This window comes from Hypanus sabinus, chromosome 12, assembly GCF_030144855.1.
Source record: "Hypanus sabinus isolate sHypSab1 chromosome 12, sHypSab1.hap1, whole genome shotgun sequence".
NCBI classification, from domain to species: Eukaryota; Metazoa; Chordata; class Chondrichthyes; order Myliobatiformes; family Dasyatidae; genus Hypanus; species Hypanus sabinus.
The window spans coordinates 43,042,645-43,061,259 of NC_082717.1; the positions used below are offsets into that span (position 1 = coordinate 43,042,645).

Genomic DNA, 18,615 nt, shown 5'->3' on the forward strand with positions numbered 1-18,615 from the left:
ACCCGCACTTTTAGGTTTAGTATTGACGATGTATATTATCTGTATATTTGCATTGATATTATTTTTGTGTATTTTTACTTATAAATACTGTTAAAAATAGTATCATCAGATTTCAACGGCTACTCCTATCTTTGCTGGTAAGACACCCAGTTACGGGGTTCATAACACAGCCATCTTAGCTTGATATTGACTTCCACAACTTGAGGTAACTTGATTTTACTATTTCTATCAGTTACTGGCAGAGTGTGTTTGCGTTTTACCCCCAACATGGCCAGCCCAACCAGTTGTGCTCATCTTCCTGGACCTATTACATTATTTCGTCCATATCTTCACTCTCCAGTGGTTCCCATTCACTCAGTGATCTGATAGCCTTGTTTATAGTTTGTCTGATAAAAGTCTTTGACCTGAAATATTTTTTGCTCTTTCTCTTCCCACAGATATGGCCTAGCTTGCTGAGTGTTTCCAGGATTTTTTTTTATTTTGATGAAAATAATGTTTTGCATGCCATTCCATGATGATCTACTGAGCAATTCTTTCTTCAGTGGTTTGAACAGGGCACGACTGCGTAAGTGTGTGGAGGTCAGCCAGTGAAAATGGCAAGAAAAATTAAAAAGAAGACAAATTTACAGAGCAGGAGACAGAACAGTGGGAGACAGAGTAGGAAGGCTTTGGCTCAGTGGGGCTTAGGTGATAAGGGATCGAGGCTAGGTAGGTTATTTGTTTAAAATAAAGACAGAACGTATGTGTGTGAGGCCAGTTTTCTGTGCTTGGTGTCAGTTGTGGGAGGTCCTGGAGACTCCCAGCCTCCCGGACGCCCACATCTGCACCAGGTATGTCGAGCTGCAGCTCCTTAGAGACTGTGTTAGGGAACACAGTCTGGTCAGAGAGAGTGAGGAAGTGATAGAGAGGAGCTATAGGCAGATAGTCACCCTGGGACCACAGGAGACAGAGAAGTGGGTAACAGTCAGTAGAGGGAAGGGCAAGAAGCAGGTGCTAGAGAACACACCAGTGATTTTCCCCCTTAACAATAAGTATTCCTGCTTGAGTACTGTTGGGGGAGGGGGAACAACTACCTGGGGGAAGCAACTGTGGTCGTGCCTTTTACACAGAGTCTGGCCCTGTGGCTCAGAAGGGCAGGGAAAGGAAGAGGATGGCAGCAGTGATAGGGGGACTCTATAGTTAGGGGGTCAGATAGGTGATTCTGTGGATGCAGGAAAGAAATGCGGATGGTAATTTGCCTCCCAGGTGCCAGGGTCCAGGATGTTTCTGATTGTGTCCACGATATCTTGAAGTGGGAAGGAGAACAGCCAGAGGTCATGGTACATATTGGTACCAATGACATAGGTAGGAAAAAGGAGGAGGTCCTGAAAACAGACTACAGGGAGTTAGGAAAGAAGTTGAGAAGCAGGACTTCAAAGGACTTCAAAGATTACTGCCTGTGCCATGTGACAGTGAGTATAGGAATAGAATGAGGTGAAGGATAAATGCGTGGCTTAGGGATTGGAGTAGGGGGCAGGAATTCAGATTTCTGGATCATTGGGGCCTCTTCTGGGGCAGGTGTGACCTGGATGGGTTGCACTTGAATTCGAAGGGGACCAATATCCTGGCGGGAAGGGTTGCTAGGGCTATAGGGGAGAGCTTAAACTAGAATTGCTGGGGGTGTGAACCAGACTGAAGTGATAGAGGAAAGGGAGGTTGGCTCACAAATAGAGAAAGTTTGTAGGCAGTGTGAGAGGGAGGATAGGCAGGTGGTAGAGAAGGGACATGCTCAGACTGGTGTTTTGAGATGTGTCTGTTTTAATGCGAGGTGTATTATGAATAAAGTGACTGAGCTTAGGGCATGAATCAGCACTTGGAGCTATGATGTTGTGGCCGTTACAGAGACTTGGATAGTGCAGGGGCAGGAATAGCTACTTCAAGTGCCAGGTTTTAGATGTTTCAGAAAGGATGAGGAGGGAGGCATAAGAGGTGGGGGCATGGCACTGTTGATCAGGGATAGTGTCACAGCTGCAGAAAAGGAGGAAGTCGTGGAGGGGTTGTCTACAGAGTCTCTCTGGGTGGAAGTTAGGAATAGGAAGGGGTCAATAACTCTACTGGGTGTTTTTATAGACCACCCAGTAGTAACAGGGACATCGAAGAACAGATAGGGAGACAGATTCTGGAGAGGAGTAATAATAACAGGATGGTTGTGGTGGAGATTTTAATTTGCCGAATATTGATTGGCATCTCCCTAGAGTGAGGGATTTAGATGTGGTTGAATTTGTTAGGTGTGTTCAGGGAGGTTTCTTGGCACAATATGTAGATGAGCCTACAAGAGGAGAAGCTGTACTTGGATCTGGTATTGGGAAATGAACCTGGTCGGGTGTCAGATCTCTCAGTGGGAGAGCATTTTGGAGATAGTGATCACAATTCTATCTCCTTTACGGTAGCATTAGAGAGAGATAGGAACAGACAAGTTAGGGAAACATTTAATTGGAGTAAGGGGAAATATGAGGCTATCAGGCAGGAACTTGGAAGCATAAATTAGAAACAGATGTTCTCAGGGGGACGTATGGAAGAAATGTGGCAAATGTTCAGGAGATATTTGCATGGGGTTCTGTGTAGATACGTTCCAATGAGATATGGAAAGAATGGTATGGTACAAGATCCATGGTGTACAAAGGCTGTTGTAAATGTAGTCAAGGAGAAAAGAAGAGCTTACGAAAGGTTCAAAAAACTAGGTAATGATAGGAACCTAGAAGATTATAAGGCTCACAGCGAGGAGCTTAAGAATGAAATTTGGAGAGCCAGAAGGGGCCATGAGAAGCCCTTGGTGGCCAGGATTAAGCAAAACCCTAAGGCATTCTACAAGTATGTGAAGAGCAAGAGGATGAGAAAATAGGACCAATCCAAAGTGTGACAGTGGAAAAGCGTGTAAGCAACCGGAGGAAATAGCAGAGTTATTGAATGAATACTTTGCTTCAATATTCACTATGGAAAAGGATCTTAGCAATTGTAGGGATGGCTTGCAGTGGACTGAAAAACTTCATCATATAGATATTAAGTAAGAGGATGCGCTGAAGCTTTTGGAAAGCATCAAATTGGATAAGTCACTGGGACCAGACAGGATTTGCCCCAGGCTAATGTGGGAAGCGAGGGAGGAGATTGATGAGTCTCTGGCAATGATCTTTGCATCATCAATGAGGATGGGCGAGGTTCCGAAGGATTGGAGGGTTGCGGATGTTGTTCCCTTATTCAAGAAAGAGAGTAGAAATAGTCCTGGAAATTTTAGGCCAGAGAGTCTTACTGAATTTTTTGAGGATGTGACTAAGCACATTGATGTAGGTAGAACTGTAGATGTAGTGTGTATGGATTTTACCAAGGCATTTGATAAGATACCCCATGCAAGGTTTATTGAGAAAGTAAGGAGACATGGGATCCAAGGGGACATTAACTTTGTAGATCTAAAACTGGCTTGCCCACAGAAGGCAAAAAGTGGTTGTAGATGGGTCATATTCTGAATGGAGGCCGGTGACCAGCGCTTTGCCTCAGGGATCTGTTCTGGAACTCCTTCTCTTCATGATTTTTATAAATGACCTGGATGAGGAAGTGGAGGGATGGGTTAGTAAATATGCTGATGATACAAAGGTTGGGTGTGTTGTGGACAGTGTGGAGGGCTGTCAGAGGTTACTATGGGACATTGATTGGATGCAAAAATGTGCTCAAGTGGCAGATGGAGTTCAACCCAGATAAGTGTTAGGTGGTTCATTTTGGTAGGTCAAATATGATGGCAGAATATAGCATTAATGGTGAGATTCTTGGCAGTGTGGAGGATCAGAGGGATCTTGGGGTCCGAGTCCATAGGACACTCAAAGCTGCTATGCATGTTGACTCTGTGGTTAAGAAGGCATGCAGTGCATTGGCCTACATCAATCGTGGGATTGAGTTTAACAGCCGAAAGGTAACTTTACAGCTATAGGACCCTGGCCAGACCCCACTTGGAGTACTGTGCTCAATTCTGGTCGCCTCACTACAGGAAGGATGTGGAAACTTTAGAAAGGGTGCACAGGAGATTTACAAGGATGGTGCCTGGTTTGGGGAGCATGCCTTATTAGAATAGGTTGAATAAACTTGGCCTTTTCTCCTTGGAGCGACAGAGGATGAGAGGTGACCTGATAGAGGTGTATAAGATAATGAGAGGCATTGATCGTGTGGACAGTCAGAGTCTTTTCCCCAGGGCCGAAGGGTTTGCACGAGAGGGCATAGTATTAAGGTACTTGGAATTAGGTTCAGAGGAGATGTCAGGGGTAAGTTTTTTATGCAGAGAGTGGTGAGTGCATGGAATGGGCTGCCAGCGGCAGTGGTGGAGGCAGAAACGATAGGGTCTTTTAAGAGACTCCTGAATGGCTACATGGAGCTTAGAAAAATAGAGGGCTATGTGTAAAGCCTAGGTAGTTCTAAGGTAGGGACATGTTTGGCACAGCTTAATGGGCGGAAGGTCTGTATTGTGCTGTAGGTTTTCTGTGTTTCTGTGTTTCAAACTAATCATGTGGTCAGCAAATTTGAGGAGGATGCTCACAAGGAGGTGGCATTTGGATAAAACTCAGGCAATGACTTAGCCTGCGACAATGAGATCCATCTGTAATTACTACAGTTGGGTTTGTCTTTTCTCTTGAATTTGCTGTTAATTATAGTCCCCTGGAATGCCCTCCATATCCCAGTGGGGGATAACTTAATGAATTTGTGAGTGAAGATCCTGTCTGCCAAGTTTTAGAACTTTAGCAAAAATTAAGGCTATAAAGAGTCAATAAATTGGTATATGACTTAAAGGTGCATTATATTTTGTGTTCTTTGGGACATTAGAGAATCTTTTGATATGTTGATTGTTAGTGATCCTTTTTATTTATTTCTATCCCACAAATTGATATTTTCATTGATTTTTCATGCATAATTTTATTTCAATATTGAGCTAAATGCTGTAATTACCTTTCTACCTCATAGGACAGCAGGGCATCCATTTGGTTTGGCACAGATTGGGATGTATTGCACCTTGAAATGTTTTACTGCAGTTGCTGGGAATTTTGTCATTAAGAATCAATAAATTTTCACATGCAAAGGAAAACATTGGATTTGATTCTTACAATAGATTTTACCAAGAGTGTGCCAGATTGCTATTGTGGATGTTGTGTCTGATTCCTCAGTTTGATGCAGAATATATAGAATACACCAGGTGGTCATAATGTTGCTAAACTGTAGTGGTTAGGGTTGTACTGCTTGATTCCAGAACTGTATGTTTGAAAGGAAGTAGCTGTTTTTGAACTTGGTAGTGTGGGGCTCCTGGCAAATGGTAGCTACAGAAAGATGGTCTGGCTTGGTGCTGGGGATCTTTAATAATAGATGTTGATCCTTGGGCAGAATGCATGACTCTCAGCGCTTATTACGATCCTATGCATTCAAATTGCTATACCAGACCATGATGCAGAAAGTCTTGGATCTTCTGTAGGAAATGGTTGCTGTCTACAAACACAAGGACTAGGAGATTCCCTATAGCTGTGCAGCTGGGGCCCCAGCTGGAATGATCGGTGGTTTTTACAGGAGGACACTAATTTGTATTCTGATGAGGAAAGCCTGCAGTTGCCCTCTGATGTATGAGTAGAATCCGAGAACAGAAACCTGGTTTATTAAAAATGAGACCTGCATTTGTCTTTACTTTTCTTAAGATGTTCTAAGACATCTTTTTTACCTTGAGAAAAAATCTTCTGAATTGTAGTCACTGTTATATAAGAAAAACTATGGCAGTGCAGGGTAAAGAGGATGTATTTTACAGATGCATATTGAGGGATAAATTTTGGCCAAAATTCTGGGAAAAACACCTAGCTCTTCAAAATATTGCCTTGGCGTGGACTGAATATATTCACTGAAAGATGAGCTCCCCCAATTTCGATACTGCAATGTTTGCCAACATATTTTGTACTCTGCATTGTGAACTGGGAAGCTATTCCATAGTTTTCAGTGTCAGAATTAAAAATGTTTTTGCTGAAGTATGGCAGTTGAATCCTTTCATAAGGTGATGGAATTGTATTAAATTGTGAACCTTGTTTGATTAAGTATCAGAATGTGAAAAAAGATTTGATAACTAAGCTTTCAGTGTACTTACTCCTTTGATTCTCTTGAATCATTTGTATTCAGGAATTGGGTTCCTTCATTTTCCCAGAAATCATAGTAATTTGAGCATTAGAGGTTGTACATTTGACTTGTAGAGTTGCTATAGCAGAAAATATTTATTCGCTGAGCTGCCTAGCTTAATTGGTTTATGTGTACCAATATGCTGAGTTTCCATGTATTAACATTTATCTAGCCCTTTGAACACTGAAAGCTAAGGAGTGACAAGTGTATCTAAATTGATTGTGGGGAAGGAAAATGGAAGCAAATATCCTGGAGAATATCACGAGTGCTGTAAAATAGTAGAATATAGTGAAAAAGCAAGCAGCAAGTCAAATGGAACCTATAGAAAAGAAACAGAAGAATTACATTGGAATTGGATCAACAGGAAAGCTAATTAGTTTTACATTGCAGAGAGGATGAGAGAAGGACAAAAAGGATGAGGTTTGTGTTGCTGTGGTAAAATACTGCTTACAAAGCTGTCTTGTTGGTAGGTTTAATGATGCCAGTTAAAGAGGGAAAGAAAACAGGGAAATTGTGCAGAGGGACTGAACTATGGGAAATGGCTGGCAGATTAAGCTGACACCACTGAGGACATCTTCAAAGGTAGTGCTTAAAGAGGGCCGCATCCATCTTTGAGGATCCTCACCAGCCAGGACATGCACTCTTCTCATTACTACCATCAAGGAAGAGGTACAGGAGCCAGATGATGTACACTTTAGGAATAGCTTTTCTCCACCCATCAGATTTATGAATGGTCCATGAACACTATTTTGCACTTTTTTGTACTAATTATATATATATATATATGTCTTGTAACTTGTAATTTTTTTATGTATTGCACTATACTACTGCCACAAAACAACACATTTCATGATATGTCGATGATAATAAACCTGATTAAGATTCAATATTCTGCAGAAAGAAGAAATCTGAGAATCTTATAGTTGACATGCTTGCAGCAGAACCTCCCCGTTCTGATATATACAGAAAAAGTGACTTTTCAGTAACAGTTGAATTCAATATTGAGTCAGAAAGCTGCAACATATCTAGATGGAATTGAAAGATCAGGGTTGTGTCTAAAGATTGAACAAAAATAAAACACAAAATGGTTATTCAATCTCTTTGGTTTCTCCAGTGTTGAAGACACTATTATGAACATCTTATGCAGTACACTGGACTGGAAGAAGTGCAAGTGAATTGCTGCTTCACTGAAATGAATGGTGGATTGAATTAAGATAGTTAACCATGTCGACTTTCTTGTTATGTCCATGAGTACAGTGAGGTACAGGTACAAAGGAAAACTTGCACCATATCACAGGTCTGTTGGTATAAATAATCCACAAAGGATACTACATTTTACTTAAGAGTAAGCAAAAACATTGTGTTACACACAAAATGCTGGAGGAACTCAGCAGGTCAAGTAACATCTATGGAGGGAAATAACCAGTTGACATTTCAGGCCATAACCCTTCATTTCCCTCCTTGTGTGCTGCCTGACCTGCTGAGTTCCTCCAGCATTTTGAGAGTGATGCTCAAGGGTTCCAGCATCTACAAAATCTCTTGTCTCTGTTTTTCTAAACCTGTTGTTCTTGATGTAAAATTATCAACATAGAACATAGTCTCTTCTCATCTGCGGTCTGGCATGTATGGTTCAACATTTTCTACTTTAAAAATACCTGAAACAAAACATTATTTGACTTCTGATTCATCCTCCTCAGACAATTTATGTTTTATCAATTTTGTGTTTGTTATTGTTCAGGAAATGTAATTTAAGATAAGTATTCAATATACAAATGGAAAAACCTTTGAGATAACGTATCCAGAGCCAATTTTAATGGAAAATAATTGTGAAGGTAAACAACACCCACGATTGCTTGAAAGGATCAGAATCATATTTATTATCACTGAATTGATTGACAAGAAATTTGTTGTTTTGTGACAGCAGACCACGTAATGACATAAAATTACTATAAATTGCGAAACTAAATAAATAATAGAAAATGTGGTAATGTTCATGGATTTATATACCATTAAGAAATCAGATGTTGGAGGCAAAAAGCTGTTTCTGAATCATTGAGTATGGGTCTTCAGAATCCTATCCCTTCTCTCCGATGGTAGTAATTTGGAGAAGGAATGTCTTGGGTAGTGAGGGCCCTTAGTGATGGTTGCCATGATCTTACATGCAAGACAGCTCACCAATGCCTCTGCTTTCTGAGGAGATTAAAGAGAGCCGGCCTTTACACATTCATTCTCACGTTGTGCTCAATAGAGAACATCCTAACAAATTGCATCACCGCTTGGTACGGAAACTGCACTGCAGCAGACAGGAAGGCTCTGTAACAGGTAGTTAAAACTGCTGAACACATAACTGATTCCAACTCATGAAACATCAGGCTCCTGAACCAGAGGGGATGACTTCACTCCACTTGTCCCATCACTGAACTATTCCCACAATTTATGGACTTACTTTCAAGGACTATTCATCTCATGTTCTCGATATTTATTGCTTATTGATTTTTTATTATTATTATTGTTTTTGTCTTTCTTTTTGTGTTTACACAGTTCGCAGTGTTGGTGCAGTCTTTGATTGATTCTATTATGGTTATTGGATTTGTTGAGTATGCCCAGAAGAAAATGAATCTCATAGTTGTATATGGTGATGCAGCAAAGGAACATTAGGTAGAAGAAGGCACAAGGACATGATGTTTTCTTTGTACTTTATTAAACAGGCAACAAAACATTAACCTCCTCATAGGTTATTGGTAAATGCTGATGGATAGATCAGGTTTATAGATGATGATTCCAAAAGTAAGACTGCAAGCAACCATAAGTACTGATGTAAAATTGGAAGCTTCGTTTATCCATTTGAGAATAGTTTCAACAATGACTGTACATGATGACTGCTTTACATACAGGAGCCCTTTGTTAGAGAGTCTAATTCTTCTTAAATGCAGGGAACCTGATTTTGATTAAAATCAACTACTGGCATACAACTTTGGTTCTTGACAAATTTCATGATATATGCCAGTCATATTAAACCTGATTCTGAATGCCTTTAATTGGGCATTGACTTGTATGTAATCCCACATATCAATACAAAATTGGGGTTAGGCCAGGAAGAGAAGAAAATCAATGGAGAGGGCTTGATTATGAATGAGAATTTTAAGTATGGTGATCTCTGATATTAATCAAAGTTCTGCAAAGTAAGGCTAGCCCTTTGTTAAAATATTCCTCTGGGAGCTATACACAAACTATTGAAAAAAAGGTTTTACATTACATAAATTGGATAGCCAATCTTTTCTTTTGCTGGTGTTGATTTACATATATGTTTCGACCAGGTAATTTTTAGACTTTCTTTGATTATTAGAGAAGTTTTTCTAAATTTTAAATCGAGGCAGCAATTAATTAACTATTTAATAATTTAGAGCAGATAGATTGGCAGTGTTCCAGAAGACTAGAAATTATACAAGCATCTGCAGTGAGAGAAAAAAATAAGGACAAAGAATATTGATTGTGAGAAAAAAATATGCAAGTAATATCAAAAACAGCAAAGTTTTTTCTGGATATATAAAAATTAGGTCACTAAGGTAATGTGGAACAAAGAAGTTGAGGATAAATTAAATCACGACAATGCAACAATTTTCAGTGGAGAACACTGCAAATACCCCACAAAATTCTGATAGGAGGACTTGTAGCAATCACTGAGGGATAGAGAAGCTACTGGGACTAAAGGCAGACAAATCAACAAGTTAGCCGGTCCTGATGATCTGTGCGCAAAGGAAGCAGCCACAACACTGGTTGAGTTTTTACAAAGCTCATCATCAGGTTACAACCCTATTGTTTTTTTTAAAAAGAACATGAAAAGCATATAGTATTGGTTTGTTAGCTTAACATTTGTTGTTTGCAGGATGCTGGAGTCTATAATCAAAGAAGAAATAATTAGTCAAAATGATTCACCCACTCTGCCCTTGCGCTATGTCAGTTTATAATTGAATAATTAAAGTTCCCCCATTGTCATCAACTCCTCTATATCTCTCACTCATTAGTAACTCATAGAACACGACCATTTCTATTACTGGTCTGATTTCTCCAACCCAATACTGTAACCAGATATATGATCCATATGACTTCTCTGTTTTTATTAATGTAATATTTTCCTTAAGTAATAATACTTCATTCTCTTCCCTACCCTTGCTGAATACCATGGGCGCCACGGCAGTGTAGCAATTAGCACAATGCCACAGCAGCTCAGGATGTCAAGAGTTCAATTCTGGCACCATCTGTAAGAAGGGTCTGTACACCCTTCCAGTGGAATGCATGGGTTTTGCCTAGGTGCTTCAGTTTCCTCCCACAGCCCAAAGACATGCTGAGTAGGTTAATCAGTCATTGTAAATTGTCCTGTGATTAGGTTAGGGTTAATCAGGGTTGTCAGAGTTACTGGGGCAACATGGCTCGAAGAACCAGGAGGGCCTACTCCATGCTGTATTGTGAAATAAATGAATTGATTAATTAATTAATTAATTTCATTGGAAAATATTTATGGCCCAATCATGCCCCATTGTGAGTGAAGCTTCTGTTATTGCCACCACAGTATATACCCACAGCATATTCCCTGGGAAACCAAACTTATTCCCCACTGTGTTCACAAAGTATAGAGCAAGCCGGACTTAGTTCCTCTATCAATTCTAATTTTACACAGACAGGTAAAATCCTCAAGCTGACCTATTAACGTGTGAGCTGTCTACCCCATTTTTCCACATTAATATCTTCTTGCCAACCTTCCTCACCCTGATCCAACTTGGTTGTGCTCATTCACTTCCTCCACTTCCTAGTGCTTTCAGTACCCTAGGCAACTGTGGGAGGTGTGGGAGAAGATTGCTGAGCCTCTGGCAATGATCTTTGCATCATCAACGAGGACAGGAGAGGCTATGGAGGATGGGAGGGTTGCAGATGTTGTTCCATTATTCAAGAAAGGGAGTAGAAATTGCCCAGGAAATTATATACCAGTGAGTCTTAATTCAGTGGCTTATAAGATCTTGGGGGGGTGGGGGGGGTTCTGAGTCCATAGGATGCTCAAAGCAGCTGCGCAGTTTGACTCTGTGGTTAAGAAAGCATATAGTGTATTGGCCTTCATCAATCGTGGAATTGAATTTAGGAGCCAAGAGGTAATGATGCAACTATATAGGGCCCTGGCCAGACCCCGCTTGGAGTACTGTGCTCAGTTCTGGTTGCCTCACTACAGGAAGGATGTGGAGACCATAGAAAGGGTACAGAGGAGATTTGCAAGGATGTCGCCTGGATTGTGGAGCATACCTTATGAGAATAGGTTGAGTGAACTCGGCCTTTTCTCCTTGGAGCGACGGAGGATGTGAGGTGACCTGTTAGAGGTGTATAAGATAATGAGAGGCATTGATCGTGTGGATAGTCAGAGGCTTTTTCCCAGGGCTGAAATGGCTAGCAGAAAACGACACAGTTTTAAGGTGCTTGGAAGTAGATACAGAGGTGATGTTGGGTAAGTTTTTTACGCAGAGAGCGGTGAGTGCGGAGAATGTGATGCTGGCGACGGTGGTGGAGGTGGATATGATAGGGTCTTTTAAGAGACTCCTGGACAGGTACGTGGAGCTCAGAAAATAGAGGGCTATGGGTAACCCTAGGTAATTTCTAAGGTAAGGACATATTTGGCACAGCTTTGTGGGTCAATGGGCCTGTATTGTGCTGTAGGTTTTCTGTGTTTCTATGTTTCTAATTAGTCACTCGGAGAAGCTCAATGTAATCAAAGCAAGCCAATACGGTGTTATTGAAAGGCAAATCACATTTGATAAATGTGCAAGAGTTCTTTGTGCATGAAACAAGTACAGTTGATAGAGGAGAACCAATAGGTATTTGGACTTTCAGAAGACATTTGACAAAATCCCAGTAAAAAGCTGGTGCACAAGAGCCGAGCTTAACAGCTTGAGGGAAGTGTATTAACGTGGATTGATGATTCCAGATGGAACCAATGAGTTGTTCCAAGGATTAGTTCATGGTCCTCAATTATTTATTTTCCATGTTAGTGAGCTGAAAAAAGGAGCAGAGTATAAGACATCTGAGTTTGCTGATAATAGGAAAATAGGTGGAGGAGCATTTTAGAATGAGAATATTGGGACTCTGCAATGGGACATAGATAGTCATAAAGTTGTATGGCACGTTCAGCCCAACTCATCCTTGCCAAATATGGTCTGCTGTCTACTCTCATCCGATTTGCATATATTAGGCCTGTATTCCATTACTACTTCCCTATCCAAGTACCCATCCAAATGCCATTTAAGCACTGTGTTTGTATCTGCCAAAGTTCTGCAAAATAAGGCTAGATCATTGTTAAAAATGCTCCACTGGGACAAACTGTTCATTTGCTGGTGTTGGCGTACATATACTTATATGCCTGACCACTTCCTCAGGCAACTCACTCCATATAACCACCACCTTCTGTGTGAAAAAACTTACCGCTCCAATCTTCTTTAAAGTTATTCCCTCCCACCTTAAACTTGTGCTCTGTAGTTTAGACACCCATGCTAAAAAAAAGACTGTGATTATCCATGCCCTTCTATGAGGTCGCCTCTCGGCCTTCCATTGAGAATAAACCTTATGCAATCTCTCCTTGTAAGAAAGATCCTCTATTCCAGGCAACATCCTGGGGAAGATCTACTGCACTATTTCTGATGCTATCATATGCTGCTTGTAATCTGGTGCTTTGAACTATATACAATGCTTCAAATATGGCCTAAGCATTTCTTTGTACAGCTGTATTATGACATCCTAACTCATATACTCAGTAGGCTGAGTGAGTAGATGAAAGCATGGTAACTGGAATTTACTAGGCAGGAAGTAAGAGATTATGCATATTGATAGGTTAACCTAGATATATACTAAATAATGAGCAGGCTGGTGCAGCAAATGATAGGAAGTGCAAGTGAGTATTGGCTTTTATTGGAGTCTAGTAATCGGGAAGTGTTGTTACAGTTGTGCAGGGTACCACCGAAACCACATAACAGTACCATACTGACCTAGGAGGAAATCAAAAAAAGAGATTTGCCAGCCTATTCACCTGGGATGAGAAAATTGCCCTGTCATGAGTGGCTAGAAGAATTAGATATTTATCCTTTCAGGAGTCGAGAATGAAGAGTGATCTTAGTGAAACATACAAGATTGTTGGGGGGCTTGAAGAAATGTTTTCATTACTAGAAGAATCTTGAATGGGGTAACATAGTTTCAAAATAGGGATGGTCTTTGAAATCAATGTTGTATAGGAATAACATTGCAGAGGTTAGTAACTCTCTGGAAGTATCTTCAAAAGGTTGTGGAGGATAGATCAATGGGGAGATTTAAAGGAGAAGAAAATATATTGTTGAACGATCTGGGAATTAAAGACTGTGGGAAGCAGGTAAAACCTGGGCAGTTCAAACATGATTATCATGGATAGATAGATAGATAGATACAAGACTACAAAATCTATAGATTGATTCTTTACAGAACCTGATAGCCAAGGGTAAGAATGACCTCATATAGCACTCTTAGTCTTAGTTGTCTTAGTCTTCCACTGAAAGTAATCCTCTGCTCAGCCAAGGTGTCATGCAAGGGTTAAGAAACATGGTCTAGAATCGCCCGGATTTTCCAGAGGGTTCTTTGTTCAACCACAACCTCCAGTAAGTCCAGTTGAGACTTGAGAGGCTGAGTGACCTGTTCCTGCTATTTTCTTGTATTCTTATGTTCAGAGCAATAGGAACAAATTATTCATGATAGAATAGTGCATTTATACTTTTAATAGTTCATGTCTACCTGCGTAATAAAAGATAGGCCAAAATTGGACTTGCATTTGTAATTAAAGCAGAAACTCCAAATGTTATTCCTAAAATGATGTAAAATCATGCATTAACAATTTTGTTTATTATATCTGTTTTTAAGGCCTTGTAGAGAAATGGATGAGCTGGTGCAAGATCTAGTCTCTGCTCTGGAGGAGACTTCTGAGCATACACGAAAGTACGTAAATTTTGAAGGTGAAGCCTCCCGTAACTCAGCTTCATGCCTACTGATGCGACAGACCAGGAAAAGGAAAGTCAGGAAGAGGCGTATGGACATTGGACCTCAGTGGTCTGAACATGGCCACTGCATGAGTGACGTCTCTGAATCTAGTTTGGAGGGGACAACTCGTGACAACAGAGAAAATAACAATTACAGTGATTCAGATGACCACCTTACAGTTACCAAACGTCTGTCCTCCCTGAATATGACAGCAGTCAGAGGAAAAAGGCACTCCTGGCATGAGTCGGACTCCATCACAGACAGTAACTTAGCTGGTAGATGTTTGCGAAGGAGAACGAAGGTCAAACGTATGGCTGTAGATTCACCAGCAGAGGTCACTAATACACTTCACCCACTGACCCAGGGCAAAGTTCTAGCAACAACCTCAGAAAGATGCCAGACAGAAACAAACCAGCTCCATTTCCATCTCCAAGTTCAGGAGATAACCAAGGATAAGATCATCAAACGAAAGCGACTTGAAGTCCCAGATGAAGGAGTTGTTGTGGAAAGTGAAGAAGTATGCAATACAAATAGAGACAAAATGGAGAATGAGGAACAGAAAGTCTCAGATGATAGTATGAGTGACAGGTTATTAAAATTAAGTACCGGCTTCCCTATTTTGAGACAAGTTGTTGTATTTAAATATGACTGAAGGGTTTGAAATACTTTCAAAAGAATTGCCAGAATTTGCTCACAATGAATGTCAAACCGACATACTTGGGAACACTCAAGTTGCAATAAGACTGTGTAAAGTTAGATGTAATTTTTGACCAGCTAGAGTGGAATAATGTTTGTATTTACCTTGGCATCAAGGAAATTATACTTTCTTGTTTGTTATTCAAACCATTTGTCATAAAAGGACATTACAAATGTTCATTACTTCTGCATGCAGAATTATAACTGCATAAGAAAAGTATTTCAATCCCTTTACATATTTATTTGTGTATCAATGCAAAACAACTGAAGCTGCAAAATCAAGAAATGGTAGTTCATACAGTTTTATTGGTAAGGTTATAGCATTGCCTCATAGTGACTAAAGTGAGACATTATTCAAGTACAAATTTCTAGCTAAGTCCTTCCTGAAATGAATGAAACTTTGCATGGAATGTTGATGTATTCTTCCTTTATTGGATCTTTGCTATTTTCTTCAACCATTGAGCCATTCAAACAGCAATGGTATAAGAATGGCTCTTGATACTACATCTCCTTTTGGTCTAGTTCTGCTAATTCTTTGGATGTCTTGCATTCTTTCACTTTTTCATCTTTAACCTGTGGCTTTCTCCATCGGAGTCTGCACAAAGCAACTTCTCAAAATCAGTAAATTTGACAGTCATTAAGCTTGCTAGTACTCCTGCACATATATTCTCCCTATTTGGGTGTCTCTGTATAAAGTTCCATCCATGTCAATGACTTCTCTTCAACCTCATGTGGCTCTCTTTTCCTGTTGGCTTACATAAACTTTATATTAAATCATCAAGCATGGCCTCATTCATCCTTGTTGTGTGGATCTTAAAATTAACTCTGTGATAACCACCATCATCTATTTCAAAGAAGTAACCTATTTCCATTTATATTTCTCTTCTTCTATTGTTGGAAATTTGCCTTGTATTAAATTCTATCTGATGACACACTTCCCAATTTTCCTTTTGATCTATACCGCACTGATGTGTTAACATCTTCACTATCCACAATAACTTTATGTTATCTCCAAATTTGTTAATCAAACCCTTCCTACCTTCACATCTACAAATGCATGATTTGTCTTATACAGTAAGTCTGAATACAGTAAGGCTTTTAATGTAGTGTTTTTTTTCAAGGAAGCAGGAAAGACAGTTGCTTTAAGTGAGGCAAAAATGGAGTTTTAACTCTTTATCCCAGAGATGAATTTGCTGGGGCAATAATACTCAATCATTTCACTTTTGTAAAAGCCAGTATACAGTGTTTTATTTTAGATATGGTTGGATTAGATTAATAAAATTCTGCTAAAAACATCATTCCCTTTGAATTTATGATTCCGTTTTAACTATTATTTCAAAACAGTTGTCAAATTAAGCTATTTGTAAAAATAAGACCAATGAATTATAGTATCTGATACTTCATTGTATCATGACTATCTGAAAGTATAAGCTATTATTAATAGGATTGGCGGATTCAAACTGTTGACAGAGCTTTGTAGAGTTTTATTTAGAAATTGATTAGTTACCACTCAGCAACTTCCAGTCAGTAATGCTTAGTGGTTATCGCTCTTCATCAGAAAGTTATCAGTTTCTGAACGTACCAGTCAAATATTCTGTGTGTGGTATAGCATAAGATGGCTGCAGGACGCTTGGAATACAGATAACTGCTGACATGCTTGGACCAATTTACAGTAGTGGAACACCTGAGCTTGTGGTTAGAAATATGGGGGAATAGTGACCCTTTGGCAGCAGGCCTCATCCATCCAGTCCAGGCAGGAGGCACGCCACAATGGTAATTACCTCGGAAGTACTATTTTGACAACACAGATATGTGTAAGTAATCATTTTCCCCCCACACAGATGAGATGTCACCTGCAGGGCTGAGGAGTATGATAGTGTTTACAGTTCAGCATGTGACCTAATTCTGGTTTGATTTAGGACACAGCAGTCAGCAGGATTTTTCAATAAGTTTTGGGCAAGCAGACAACATTTCAAAAGTAGAAGAACTTTACTTCTATGATAGAAGTGACAGGAAATGTAGAAGCAAATTGGAACATAATTATTAACCTTTTCAAAAGCATGTGCATAGTATAGAATATGTTTAAACTTTACTATCTCTGTGTGTAAGAGAACTAGTTGTAACGTAAACAAGCAATCCAAAGAACACTAAATAAGCAATTATTTTGAGATAAATTTGGATTGAAAAATAAATGCAAGGGAGAATGCTAGAAACTTTTATTTGCATTTATTTGTTATGTAAGTGAAGCCTTTAAAAAACAATGTATCATTTTAACTTGAAGACTGCACTGTTTTAAATCACTAAACATAAATACTTTCAATCATTTTGGCGAAGTTGAAGAAAATTTCAGTGTTTGACATATTACCTTCTAATTAGAACTATATCAATACAAGAATGGAAGCATTCAAACTGGGCTAAAGTCAATACTCAGCTAGAAGTAGAGTTTTTGTAATGGGAGTAAGATTTAATGAAATATGAATGCTTGTCATATGGATACACTTCAGACAAGATACCAGTTTCATTGTTACATTTCAATATTTTTATTATATTGTTCTGTTCCAACATTCCAGATTTAGAATGAAATCAGTATAGAAACAACCTGTCAATTATCTTGATTCGTAAATAGCAGATAAGCTGTTGTATCTAATCAGCGAACTAAAATCAGTCACCATCAGATAACAGTATGATTTCTAACAGAGGCAGGGAGCATAGTCCGGCCTCGCAGTGCATTTGCATCTGAATTATTTCAGTCTGTCTAATGTTCTGAAAAAATAAGTCTACTTAATTTTTAAAAGTGCAGACTTGGCCTGAGTTTAGTTGAAATAATTGTTGGTAATATTATAATAATGAATATTTATGAAATACTAGGCAAGTTGAAATCATATGTGAATTATGTTTCAATTTCCCAAATGTGTTGGTCTTTTGTTTCTTTAAAAAATAAAATGTAATACTGTAGTTTAGTCAGCTACATTATGTAGTTGAAGAAACTGGGTGTTGATCTGAGCCAAATTTTGATGGACCGCTTTCATTGACTAATTTCAGTTGCCATTTTAAATTATAATTTAAAAATGAGAAGTTGTGCTTTCATATATGTTTGTATATTGGGAGTATGCAACAGGTATAAGTCATTTACCCTCTAAAATATGTTCCATTATTAAATATGATTCCTAACCTATTTCAGTATACCTGACTTTTCCTGAAGGCTCTCAACACATTTGGTTAATAAAAAATGATGTCATTTAATCCTCTTCAGATTTTGAATGTAAAACTTTGGTTAGAAAGATTATTATTGGAAAAAGATCCAAATTACTATCGTCTTTTGTATGCAGATGCATTTACCTCGGATTTTAACTTTCACGCAATATTGTCTAATCCTAGGCCCCATAGAAATGATTTTTCTCCATATAACGTTTCAGTTATCCTCAAAATTTTAAAACTTTTCATCAAATGTACACGTAACATTTAAAAAATCTATGAAATACACAGTTGTTTGGTATGTTTATTTTTTTAATTTAAATAAGTGAATGAGGTCAGCATCGTTTTATCACTTTTAAGGTATGGGTGTGGTCCCAGAATTACTCAAGTAATTCCTGGTTTATTCTACAGTCATAGAACAATTTTACTCGCAGATGTTACTGTCTTCAGCTTTTCATGATTTAGGAAGTATTCTATTGCATCCGTTTTATGTCCAAAGTGAATGCTGTTGGAGTTGCTCAT

General features: G+C 39.0%; 1 protein-coding gene across 3 annotated transcripts in view; it reads left to right on the forward strand.

The window, feature by feature from the left end:
- Nucleotides 1-18,615, forward strand: part of gpatch2 (G patch domain containing 2) — a 279,190-nt gene that overhangs the window by 6,720 nt on the left and 253,855 nt on the right. For all 3 annotated transcript variants that reach the window (XM_059985842.1, XM_059985843.1, XM_059985844.1), the window contains exon 2: nt 14,086-14,790. In XM_059985842.1, coding sequence (XP_059841825.1) covers nt 14,086-14,790 — 705 coding nt within the window. The remainder of the gene's footprint in view (nt 1-14,085; nt 14,791-18,615) is intronic.